Genomic DNA, 13,611 nt, shown 5'->3' with positions numbered 1-13,611 from the left:
ACAGGACAAAGCACACCATAAATACACGCAAGGTGTACATACGTAATGCGTTTGCTACCTGTCTGAATTTTGGCCCTTTCCCGTGCTCATTTTTGCAGCCCCCATCGCTGCCCTAGGAATGGCCACTACCGGCACCAGCAACATGCAAGCCAAACTGGTATTCACGTCTTCAATTCTTTGCTTCAAATTCCTCGCTCGGAAAGCTTTAATCTCGTTTTTCCCCTCATCCGCCCGCTGGATCTTTTAAAATTCTAGATGTTCTCTCATCTTCTCGCTTTCGTCGTCTAACCTCAGATCCGTGTCTCTGGGAGTTTCATCATAGTTCGTAGGCTGCCTCGTTCCTCAGTTTTTTCTTTTGTCCTCGAACAGGTTCTTCTGGGCGACATGGGAGCCGGCAAATCGAGCTTAGTCTTGCGTTTTGTCAAAGGCCAGTTTCACGATTACCAGGTAAAATTCTCGCTTCGTTCGTGGCTCCAATTGCCTCTCTAAGACGAGAAAAACCGTAAATGGGATGGACCAAAGGCTGTGCTTCGTCCAATGTTTCTGGCTGGTCTGAGTGTAAATCTATCCTGCATATTTTCTCAACGCTTCTTCAATGAGGCGTCCCAAGTGTGAAAACCCTTGCCACAATGGTAAAGTTCTACACGTACATTTTTAGTGTTGGAGGTTGACAGGCTCTGCGTTTCACTTTTGGGATCGCAGGAGTCAACAATTGGGGCAGCATTTTTCTCTCAGACATTGGCTGTCAATGATACCACAGTGAAATTTGAAATCTGGGATACAGCAGGACAAGAAAGGTATCATAGTTTGGCTCCCATGTATTATCGAGGAGCTGCTGCAGCAATTATTGTTTATGATATTACAAATACTGTAAGTAGCTACAGGAAAGCTATTTCAAGTTATATCTAAATTTAGCCTTTCAAGTCTTATTCAAACATGTTCACAGCTTAGTTGGCATGCCTGTTCACCTCTTGTATAACAAGCTTCTCGGCTGTTAGTTGTATACATAGCTTCAATGTGCATTGTGCAATCGGTATTTTGGCCAAAGCTTGCTTGATGGTGAATTCTCGTTCCATAGAGATGCTCGGAGAAGTGTCTTTAACTGTTAGGGTTCACAGTTAATGTTAAAATAAGAGAGAGAATGTATTGAAGTTGTGTGTGTGTGCAGGATTCCTTCAGTCGGGCAAAGAAGTGGGTACAAGAGCTACAAAGGCAAGGTGATCCTATTGCTTCATATTGTGCTTGCAGTTTTGACATTAGATGAGCTCATTGCTTTATTTATTGTCAAACAGGTGTCTGTCCAGATTGACAATAAAAGATCATGTGCTTGCTATCATTACAAGTCTATGTATGTCCCGCATTGTCTTATGAACAGTCAGCTGGATTTTTAGTTGACCTATTTTCAACTCTGTAGGCACAGTCTTTTCGTGTTAGGATAGGAAGGCATTGGGTAAAGGAACAGTTCGGCCTTTGTCCTCAACTGCGGAAATGTGACGTTCATGCAAACTCAATTTTGAGAGGTGTGGTCCATTGTTTCTCTGTATAAAAAGTGGCGGCTTCAGTACTGTGCTCCATTTGATACTGATTGAAACCTTATGCCTGTTTACAGCTTATGGTTGGATAGTGATGAGAACTCTAGCGTTACATGGCTTACAAAGTAGCTTTCTTTTTCAATTTTGAGTTCTTCTTTCTTGGCCCCCCCCCCCCCCCCCCCTCTCTCTCTCTCTCTCTCTCTCACTTTTTTTTTTGTGGGAAGAAATCTTTTATTGCAGTAAAATAATTACATTCATTGTTACTTCAAAAATGAAGTAACTACTACTCAACTAAAGATCTCAGTATAAGTTGTATACACATCCTGATCAATCAAACGAGTCTGAACACAATCATAGAATGATTGTTGCAGAGATCATTTGAAAAAAAGAAAGGATGAAAATAGTGGATCACCAAAGACTCTATGATTTCTGTCCATCCATAAAGTCCATAGGGTCAAAACCCTATCTCGGTGGATGAAATCCAAACAATGAGAAAAATCTGCCAAAAGTAACAGTAGGAAATCTCGCTCGAAGCCTCTGTCGGATGAGAGCGATGAAATCACAAGTATGGGGACATAACCAAAAATTGTGAAGCATAGATTCAGTAGAGTGTTGGCATCTGTGATAAATAGCGGAATATGTCTATGTGCGAGTTAACTGGCCGGATGGAAAAATGCCAAGGAGAACTCGCCAAAGGAAAAGCTGATATTGAAGCCAAAGGAAAAGCTGTTATCGAAGAGGGACTTTGTAATGCCAAAGGAGACGCAGTCTTTTTCTCCACCACTTCATTGGGCGATCCATATGCCAAACAGTATTTGCTCTGTGAGAAATCCAAGGCGGAGGTAATAATACTTTATATAGAGATGACACTGTGATATGTGAGAGCTTTAAGGGATGGGCGTATGAGGAAGAAGAGCGTAAAATCCAATCCTCAAGCCTATTCTGAAGTTCTAAACGAGGTACCGGCAAGTATGGTTGAAGCATTGCTGAAATGCTATGCTATAAAGGACGATAATGAGCTCCCAAGCCGTATTTGCTAGCAGTCATAGAAAAGGATAAAATTGTGCCATCATCTTGACGTACATTCGCCACAGATGAAATGCTTTTGAAGGAGAGAAAATAAGAACGTGTGGGTTCTTGTATGGCCAAAGGAGGGTGGAATACTTTAGACAAAAAAATATTCTCAGGCCTCAAAGAGTTTCCCGACAGAGAATCTCTGCCATGCCATTCCAAGTGGGATAAGATATGTTTCCAATCAAGAAGCAGACGAGAGACAAAAGGGCAGCCTTTGATCTTGCCTTGGATAGAGCCAAATAAGAAATCCCACTGAGTAGGCTGCCAATGCCCAAAGGCAGAGGTATGAATATGTAATAAGAGAGAGCGGATCATGAAAGCCCAAGGCTGATCTCCTTGCATAAACTGTATCATCATTTTTCCTCTGTGAGCAAGTAAATGCATTTGAATATTGAGAATGTTCAGACCCCCGTGCATCTTTGGAGAATAGAGACGATACATAAAGAGTAATCTGAGACTTTTCTTGCCATTTTTTGAACACCAGAAAATTTCCATGATAGCTGACATAAAGGAAACCAGATCTGCCTTAGTGAACATAGTGAGAGGCAGATAAAATTGTATGTATGCTATCAAAATGGATTGTGTAATTCGCAAACGAACATGTAATGGTCAAGTTGCAAGCTTCCAATATTCAAGTGTTGCCCTTAACTTTGTTAGCATCCAATCAGTTTGTTGGGAACGGGTGAGTCCCCAACCTAGAGGATAACCGAGTGGCCGAATGAATTGAGAAGCGGGGACAATTTCCCCAGGCCACATAAGGCTGTGCCATTCCTGTGCATGCAACGGCAACAATTTTGATTTCTGAAAATTTACCCGAAGACCAGCAGCCAATCCATATGTAGAAAGAGCCTGCATAATCATGGACAGATCAGCGCGAGTATTTTTTGGAGTAAAGAATGAATCATTAGCATATGCCTGAGCGATCATGCTATGACTGCTAAGAATCTTCAAACCGTGCAACTGGTCAGTGTCCAAGAGGTGGTCCAGATATTGAAGCAGTGGATGAGTGGCTATGGCAAAAAGTAAAGCACTTAGGGGACATCCTTGCCTGACAAAACAACCAAGAGTCCAGGATGGAGAAATATCCCCTAAAAGTATGCAGGCAGCTTTACTATCTTGATATAGCCAAGTGATGAGTTGCTGCATTTTGGTGCCAAATCCCAATGCGTGCATAGTTAATGAAATAAAATCCCACTGAACAGTATCAAAGGCTTTGGCAATATCAACTTGCAATAACTAAACATCTTGCTGCGTGTATTTGGCATATTCAATTCCAACATAAGCATTAGCAATGTTATCTGTGATATGCCTACGCGGGACAAAGCCATATTGGGCAGGATGCAAACCATCATGTAAAAACCCCTTTAGCCGATCAACAATCATTTTGGTAGTGACTTTGTAAATGACGGGCATAAGAGTGATAGGTCAGAAGCAAGCTGTGATCGTGAAGTGGTCCATGATCCATCAGGCATAAGTACCCTGCAAATCTCTGTTTTGAGTCTCCTCTGATGCAAACTTTTGAAAAATTCTTTGGAAGAGTAACCTTTATCTGCAAAGGCTCTTTGTCTTGCTCTAGTCTCCCATTTGGCCAGTTTCCTGTGATCATTTAGTTTAAGACAATGACTGGCCTGGCATAGTGTTGTTTGCTTATGCATGGACAACGAATGATGATGGCTGAGTTCAGTGAGGTCTTGACAAGTAGATTTGGCCTGAGCAATGGTTTCCCTCAGAGTCTTCATGTAAGACTTGCCATAAGCTCTAATCACAACTTGCATTTTGGAAATAAAAGAATCCCAGGCATCATCAATATGAATATGGCTGCTAGAGGACAGACAATGAGATGCCTCAGTAACCATTGCCTTGAAATCAGCATGTTGCAAATAGCTATTGTTTATGATTAGATGTCTCCTTTGTGGCAATCTATCATCTGGCATATCATGAAAGGATAACCGTAACCATAGAGGTGCATGGTCTGAATGCACAAAGGCATAGTCAATCCACATTTTGCATGTAAAATCCCCATTTTGTTGTGGAGCTACACTATACCATCGATCTAGACGTGCCTGATAAGAAGAAAGGGCATTATGTTGAAATGTGTAGCCCGGTGACACAGGCTGCAATGCCTTCCAAATGTCAACCAAATCCAGATGCAATAGTAATTGAGACCATGCATGCCTGTCAGGAGTTAACATATGGTCATGTCTGGAGGTGTTGTCACCCTGTTTTGGAGCATTATTGAAATCCCCACATATGTAGGCATGATATCTCCATGGATATTGTTGCATGGCATCCCAAATTGCAGTTCTTTCTCTAGAGGACTGAGGTGCATAAACACAAGCAAATTCAAACACCTCTCCTCGAATAATGCATTGGAGAACAAGCCATTTGCCTTTGTTGTCATTTAAAGCAATAACTGGTTGAAGCTCATGTTTGATCAGAAGGACTACCCCTGAGAAAGAGTGCTCCCCAGCATAGAAAATATCATAACCACAGTAGTGTCCTGTCTTTCCTGCATAGACATGTTGGTTGTGTTCTCGTAATGCCACTATGTCAGGCTGAAATCTATTGATGTACAGCCACACAGATTTCCATTTCCTACTGTCACACATCCCTTGGACATTGAGTGTAAAACATTTGATATGAGCAGTCATATTTACAGATATTTATAGTAATATAACAACTATGTACAGCAGCAAAATTTATGAGGTCAGCCTTGCATTTCTATCTTAGGGTCAAGGCCTCGCCCCTGAGAAGAAGTAGCCACATGAGGAGTAGACAGCAAAGCAGCAACCTCTTCTTCAGGGAAGAGTGTTCTGCTCGCTGTTACTGCAGCCCATGTAATCCCAATTCCTGTATTTATCTCTGGGGTATTTCCACTAGAAGATGCACCATTCCAAGTGCGGGGGGGTGGAATTCTTCGAGCAGAAATAACTTTTCTTGGACTTTGCCATCCATTAGTTGGAGGTTTTTGTCCTTTGGTCAAGGGTTGAATAGCAGGAGGTGAATGTGAAAAGATATTCCCATTGGAAACCACTGGAGCTTTGCCTTTATCTTGACTTCCAGAAAGCTGTCTACTGCCTTTGTTTTTATTTGCAACTGAAGGAGGAGCATCCTTAGTAGGCATGTGAACCGGCAAAGTGGTATGAGGCATTTTATGCTGATTCATTGGACACTGTGGAGCCATGTGTCCAAATTTTTTGCACTCAAAACAAGCCCCTGCAAATAATCCCCATTTGAGTTTATAAAAAGCACTTCCCATGTGCACATTATTCACCGTGACTGAATAAGAGTCTGGTGTGGGATTATCAGGATTCCAGAGAATGCAAAATCTGTTCAAGTTGCCATTTGGCCGTGGTGGGCAGACCACTTTACCTAAAGATGCTGCAATTTTAGGCAAGAGTGAGGCCATACATTGTGGGAAATCGACAACTTCAACCCAAACCGGGCATTTGTGTCGGATTAAAGAAAATCTGTGCCTGCTGTACCTTCTGTACCTGCGCAGGGTACCTGCTGTACCCTGTACCTGCGAGGGCACGGATCCCCAAAAAAATTTTCGAAATTTCTGTACCTGCCTGTACCTGCCTGTTGCGGCGTCCGTATTGGTACAGTACGGCTGCCTGTACGGCTTCTGTACAGCCGGTACGGCTGGTCACTCCGGTGCGGCTGCCTGTGCAGCCTGGTTGCGCGCGGCCGGTACTGCGCACTGCGCGCGCTGGCTGCGCCCGCCTGGTAGGCTGCGGCCGCCGGGTAGCGGGTAGCAGCTAGCAGCAGCTAGCTGCTGCTGCAGCTATAGCTGCCCGCGCGCGACCTGCTGCGCACGGCTGCTCCTGCGCGCTGCGCGCGCGCTCTGCTGCCCTGCTCGCTGCTGCCGCGCCTGCTCGCTGCTGAGGGCATGAGGCCCGAGGGGAGAGGAAGGGTAGAGAGGAGGGGTAGACCGAAATGAGAGGGAGAGGTAGAGGCTCTGATACCACTTGTGAGGGAAAGAGAGAGGGAGTGGAACAATGGAGACAGAGAGAGGGAGACACAAGAAGTGTGAGTGTGTATATTGTGTTGAGCCACACCACAAACTCAAGAGTTTTATTAGGATTAGGGATTCACCCTATGACTGTCTTAAGACAGTCATAGGGGTCATAACTTTTAAAGGGTGGCAAAGTGCCTTTACCCCAACAGCTTCTTTAGTTTTGCTCAGTCACCTTCTTCCTTTCTTCTTTATATCTTGTTTTCTTTCTCTCTCTCTTTTTTTTGGACGTATTTTAGTAAGCACTGGGTTTGCCCAAGAGACTCCGCGGGTCTTTAGAAACCCAGTATAGCTGCTTATGCTTGGGCACTGATGACTATATAAGTGTTGCTTTGCTTGCTAAGTATGTCTTCCTTTTGTTTTCATTAAAGTTTTTGTTTACCTCTATTCTTTCTTCTCTTTCGTTTTCTCTTTTATTTTCTGTGTAGATTTTTGGTCTTTAGAAGAACAAAAAATCTAAATTTGTATGATTGGACATATTCTAGTCTTACAAAGGTATATATATATATATATATTTGATTGGTCTCCAAACGTGACAGCCGAGTAACCAGCATTTCTTATGCAAAGTTCAAAGATTAGATCTGACTGTATTACCTCAATTCTTTGTGGATAATGCTCCAAAATGGATCTGCCTTCAGTCCTGACAGAAGCTAGTAAGATATTTGTGTAGATATGCTGGGGGATTTGGTGTGCATGCGTGTGTTCTGTCGAGCATGTGTTGTATGTGTGTGAGGATATGTTTACATAAGGATCTATGCCTGCAATGCATGAGATACTTATATATCTTCAACAGTTTTTGTTGTTTTTCTGAGTTATGTTAAGTGTCCCGTTATTCTTGCCTGACAGACTGAAGTAAGGGTTTAAATTTGATGTGATTGTCTACAACTTTTTACAAGTGAAGTAATGGTCTGATCTAGTTTTGAACGAACTTATTGATCTGGGATGTGGTTTCTTGCCAAGCTTATAGGATTGGTATCTTTGAGACATGCATGAGATTGGAGGATTGCATCCCTCTCTGGTGCCAGCCTTCCTGATGACTGAGTCTATGAAGTGAAATCCAGAAGCGTAGAGATGAATCTTGTACTAAAATGAACATACGTATGAATACTAAAGTGGGCATGGCTTTATGTGTGTGACCTGCATCTACTTTGGTTGCTGATGACTCAAGCCGGGTTGTGCATGATGTAATCAGGTTATGCATGACAAAATATGACGTTTGAAGCCTTGCAAGAGAGCTCTTGAATAGCCAAGCTTTATTCTTTTTAATGTCAATTTAGAAACCTGGGCTTTTGATTAACATAAACACTCTATTGTTCGTAACGGGTTCTTTTTTCAAAATGATGAATCATATTGATTTTCTGTAAAGCAGACTACATATCGAGTTTCCTTTATGTGTTCAAAGTGGCTAATGGTTTTGAGTAGTTCAATTTATCTTTTTGGGTGAGGATCAGGAAGACTTGAAGTAGTATGGGTACGGTCAGAATAGAATCGACATGTGACCAGCGTATTATTACAGGCAACATCAGAAAAGTTAAGGCTTACATCTTTGTTTGCAGGGAATACGAATCTTGTGATGGCACTCGCAGGGAACAAATCGGATTTAGCCTCAAAGAGGAAAGTCGAATCAGAGGTAAAATGTCTCACTGTTTGCTACTGAAGGGACTTGAAATGCTACTTTTTTGTCTCAAATTTTGTCTTTTACCTGGTTTTGCTGTTTAATTCCTTTCTGAATATTGTTTCTTAAATGGTTTAACTATTTGACAAACCTGTCATTTGGATTTGCTTTAAAATTCTCCTGTTTCAAGGCATTATATATTTTCCCCTGCCATGTGCCTAATGCCAAGATGATAGATGCCATCAAGTTAGAATAAACAGATGAATAGAATTTCAAGTGCTGCAATGGAGAATTGTATTCTATATTCTTTTTCTGTACGTTTCTTGCCATGGGAAGCCTATTCTTATATTAGCAGCGCCTTTCCCTGTCAAAATGGAAAAAACTAAAAAAAGTTAATTACAAATAAAGTTATCTTGGGGACATGACGGAGACCATTGTTATCTATTCTTACAGATTACATTCTGTTCTTATGCCATGGTGGATTGATCCGAAATATTTTCTTTGATGAGAGACTGTCCTTGAAGCAGGTTTCTGACCAGGTATTTCTGACTTGACAGGAAGCGCAAACTTATGCCGATGAAAATGGGCTGTTTTTCATGGAGACCTCAGCAAAAAGTGCACAAAACGTCAATGAACTGTTTTATGAAATTGGTATGCAATGATTTATTTCATATTTTTGAAACAGGGAGTGCTTCCCACAGTCTTCTAACTATTTTGGAGTGAGGTCCTTTCCATGTGTTCCTTACAGAACAGCCTGACTGCTCCCCAGAATTGCATTCCTTGCCCTTGCATCAAGCAAGTGCATCCGAGGGGCCTACCTTTACTTACATATTTCCCCCCTAATTGTTGAGCCCTGAGGATGACCAGCCCCTGCATCATGATTCATGAAATGGTGACCTACACTGAGAAGCTAGCCTTTCCAGGGTATCATCGCCTTTGTCAGGCTTTCCCTGTGTGACCAAACTGTTTCTATGTTGTTTTCTGTTTTTCCTTCAAGATGTCATGCATTTTTCTGAGGTAGCTTTTCCAGCCAAGTGGTGTTGGGAAGATTCTATAGATATCTTCTCCTTAGAGTTTGACCTACGAGGACCTTCTCGTACAGTGAGCGTGGCTTCTCTGAATGCCACAATTACAGTTGCACAATCCTTTTTTCACGGTACTGTGTCAGGGCGTTCTTGAAGTCCACCAAACAACAGTAAATTGCTTTTCTCTTGTTCTTGACTCCTAGTTGTTGTTTTGTTCATAAATGTTTCTTTTGGAAGTGTTGATGAATTTAAGCTGAGGATTCACTTATTGGTCCAAGGCAAATCAGTTTGCCCCCCCCCAAGAGATGACAGAGTAAATGCCGGTGGGTTCATATTATCATATATGTTTTGTTTCAAGTTTACTCTGCTAAGTTGGGACCAGATATTGAGTTTTTGTGCACCTACAGTGCAGGATGAGCTAAATCTGTATTACCTCTTTCTACCAATTTGTTGCTGCCCTTTCATATAGTCTGAATGAGGATGACATTGATCCTCATCGTTATGGTTTGAAGTTTTGTGAATCCAATATTCTGAAGTCAGCTACATGAGACTGACAGCAGCAGTTTCTACAGATGACTGTTTTTATCGTTTTCTCTGTGAGTTTCAAGGAAGGAGATAGCCTTAACATTAGTTGAGGCACTAGGATTGCCTTCGATATTGCAAAGATAATGTCGGTTGCCAATGGTTATCGTTTGGAGAGGCGGGAGATCAGTTGCTAGTGTTTAAAGAGAACTAATTACTGATGTATAAATTATTAATGCTTTCTGTTATTTGCTTCATGATGCAGCAAGGAAACTACCAAAAGCTCAACCTGTACAACCTCCAAGTGGAATGTTGCTTAATGACAGGCCAACTGGCAGAGTGGCAAAGAGTTCATGTTGCTGATAGAGCAACTAAAGTGATGTGAACTCAATACTGTCAAGTACTTATATGTATACTTTTCCGCAACTGTGCAGCCACCTTCTGAGGGGGGAAGGGAAGATTCTGTTGTACACCTTCATCTATACCCAAGGTTGACCACCTCATTTGTGAGTCTTAAGTGGCAGATGAGGAACGAAAGCTTGGTTGTAGAAAGGGAATAATCGACTTAGCCTCAATCTGAAGTTTTTCTGTCCTCCTGAAGGTATTTGGCTGGTGGTCGAATCTCTTTATATCATTCTTTTGAGAGAAACCTCGACGTAATTTGTAGAATAAGAAAAGTGTTAAAAAGGGATCGTAATATATGGCTTCTTTCAGTACATGTTACCTATTGTAACGCTTTCTGGTTAAGGGATATGTTTGTTTGCAAAAAAATCATTTCATTGTACAGAACCAATAAAACAAGTTTCTCAATAAATTGAATCATGTTATGATAATCGGTATATGCGGGGTCTGCTTAATTGGGCATATAGTCACACTTGGCTCTTTATAATTAAATAGGATTAATACACAAGGGTGGAGTTGCTATGTTGGTGTTAGCCCTATGGGCACATGCTTCTTCAACTGCCTTCCTCCTGCCTGCCATCTGGACTCCTACTTGCTGGTTCCAACCTCTTGCTGCCTCCAAATCACTCCCTCCCTCCCTCTGCACTGTTTGAGAATGTGACCGGCTTCTCAATCATACACATGTTTGCCATCTGTTTATTTCACTATTGTACAAATCTGTTTCTTGTTTGCCGTTGGCTTTCATTGTTCAGTCAAATTGGTGGTCCTTTTGTGCTTTGTCAATCAGCCCCATTCTGCCTGCACGTGGGCATCAATTTGCCATTTGTTGTTTTGATTACTCTGTCAACCCCTTTAGGAAATGGATCACCCCTCAAAACTCTCTTCACCCTCCCAAGCACCTCTGGTCACCTCCAACTTCTGTACACCCCTTACATCATGTTTTAGGCTCTTGGTGGTTTATTTTTGGATAATTTTTTGGAGTACTAGGGACCCTTAAGCAGGCTCTTTTTCCAGTAAGAAGGCAGTTGGACCTGCTTGATGCTATTCTTGGCACTAGGACGGGGATGATATGATCTCCATTTTCTGTGAAAGAGACTGTCAGTTTTTTCAATTAGGGGAAGCTTGTCTTATTGCATGCTTTCCATGCCTCTTGGATGCTGTACTTGGTTTACCATTTTGTTTCCTTGGATGCCATCTTTATTCTTTTTGTGGAGAGTGGGTGATATTATTTTAGGAGTTATCATATATTACCTCTTGATAAATAAAACAAATCCTTGGAATTCTATAGAAGGAACGATATAGGAAAGCATAGCTCTGGATTCCCACGGAATTGAATATCATAGAAGGATTTGATCTCCCATTTTGGTTTCTCTATTGGTTGATTGTTGAAAACTGCCGAACTTTGAAAACTCACATCTTTTGAGCGACAAATCTTAATTGGACATGACTTAGATATTTATCATGTTTGTTGCAAAGTTACATGCATCAAAATAAGCATTTTGTGAAGTTATGGCTAATTTTATCCATTAAATCTAGAGCGCAATTGCCCATTTTAAGCTACCATTTCTCAAGGGTGAGGGTGGAAGGACAGCCCAATTAGGCATTCCTTTTTCAAGGGGGTAAACAAAAAACACTACTCTCCATCAATTCTAGGTTGATGACTTTCGTAAAAATTATAGACAAATGTTTGAATCATTCTAGCTTCATGCCAAAGCCCACCTACAAGCCCACCTACAAGGTTCGGTGGAAAAAGTTATCAAAAGCAACCTTACTTTTGAGTATTAGGCATCGTAGTGAAAATTGGGGCAAATGGCTAAATTTTACTCCACTCAACATCTTTAATTCTAGAGATCATTTGAGATGATCTCAACATCTTTCTCACCTCTCCTTGCAAATCATCATTCTATCATCTTTGTCAACAAGGTAGTGAAAGATTAAATTCGCTAATTGTCAAAGGTATTGATGAAAAGAGTAGAATAACCAAGTTTGTAAACTTAATAAAGCATATCTATATGCAGAAGTTAAAGAGCAAGAACCTATAGTATGGAATAACAAGATGAATTTCATTCATGTGGCGTGCCAAGAGAGAGAAGAAGAAAAAGAGAGAAAGAGAGGAGAAGAGAGAGAGAGGGGGGGAGGGAGAAAAAGGTGAATAGTATTCAATAGGCTCGCCCAAAGTGTGAGAGAAATCAAAGAGGAGAGAGAGGGAATGAATGCACTTCCAAAAAAGCACACCCAAATTTGAAAGAGATGCTTTAAAGTCAACACACCAACCAATCATGAAATTTGCAAGAAAAACACATCTGGAAATGCTAGAAATTATTTTTGGCATCTCAGAGTTGAACCTTTACTACGGCTACCTAGCAGCAGGTCAAAAAGAGTTCAACGCTAGGATGAAGGCTCTAGTAAGGATGAAGGCAAGAAATCGTCAACTTGAGCATAGAAGACTTATACCAAGCTTGGTATTATTTGGAAAACCAAAGTCTCTCGTACACTTAGGTATCCTTTAGTTAAGGGAAAAAGAATTGTGTGCATTCTCTCCTTTCTCAATGAGAAAATAACTAGTGAGAAATGCACACTTGACCAAGGTTAGGGCTACACAACAATGTAAGGAAGGTGATAAGCTCAATATGATAATAGGAATCTCTTCCAATGTGCTCTCCTAGTAGATGAACATTGTAAATTATTGATTTATGTGATGGCTTGGCATTCTTAACTGTGAATCTGAAAAATGATATAGTCATCCATGCGGCTTCACATCAATCTACCTCAATCTCCTAGGTTCCATGGTAAATGTTGAAGGGGGAAACCACCACAAAATCAAAGGCGCCATGGGTTTCCATGACTAAAATAGGATGGGGCTTCATATACCAATAGACCTCAATCATAGACAACTTGCAGGTGTCAAGTGTGGCATCTTGAATCGGTTCGTGAACTAATAGTATGATTAGTCTTCAATTCTCTTGGAGTCGTAAAGAGCTATCTCACTTGCTTGATCCCAAAGGAAACAAACAATGCATGTGCCAAAGAAAACTCCCAAGGAATGGATACATTATACATCTCCCTCTCCTTGCTTGCATATAGTTAATCTCCTTGCCAAAATTTCCTATCTCCTTGCCTAGATTGTTGCTTTTACTAGGTTTCAAGAGATGGTGGTGTTGATTTGCATAGTGTGGTTATAAGTGCCTCTAAGACCTTGAGTAGTAATGTGTCTCCTTGGCAAAGGAAAGTCCTTGAATGATCTCTAGGCGTTAAACGAGAATGTTGGTCCTTTCTCCCATCCATACCATTGAATAGCCATCCAAATAGGGCATCTATCCACATAAGAGACTAAGGATGTGGGTCCTTTCTCTTACCTAGACCATTGCATCTAGAATGAATAGCATAGTCTCTTATCTGGAGTCTATGGAGTGGTCCATGTAA

At 41.3% G+C, this 13,611-nt stretch overlaps 1 protein-coding gene across 1 annotated transcript; it reads left to right on the top strand.

The window, feature by feature from the left end:
- On the top strand, positions 1–10,555 carry LOC147891906 (ras-related protein RABF2b-like). The gene is made up of 7 exons (XM_087388143.1): positions 1–157; positions 370–447; positions 703–870; positions 1,169–1,217; positions 8,181–8,254; positions 8,797–8,890; positions 10,052–10,555. Exons 1-7 carry the CDS (start codon positions 119–121, stop codon positions 10,147–10,149), a joined length of 600 nt encoding a protein of 199 aa, XP_087244269.1. The 5' UTR covers positions 1–118; the 3' UTR covers positions 10,150–10,555.
- The last annotated feature ends 3,056 nt before the right edge of the window (positions 10,556–13,611 follow it).

Source organism: Dipteris shenzhenensis, chromosome 17 (genome assembly GCF_047967505.1).
Source record: "Dipteris shenzhenensis isolate YYH24624 ecotype China chromosome 17, Dip_SZ_1.0, whole genome shotgun sequence".
NCBI lineage: Eukaryota > Viridiplantae > Streptophyta > Polypodiopsida > Gleicheniales > Dipteridaceae > Dipteris > Dipteris shenzhenensis.
Note: the sequence above shows the minus strand (reverse complement) of the source record. Positions and strands in the feature narration are given on the sequence as shown.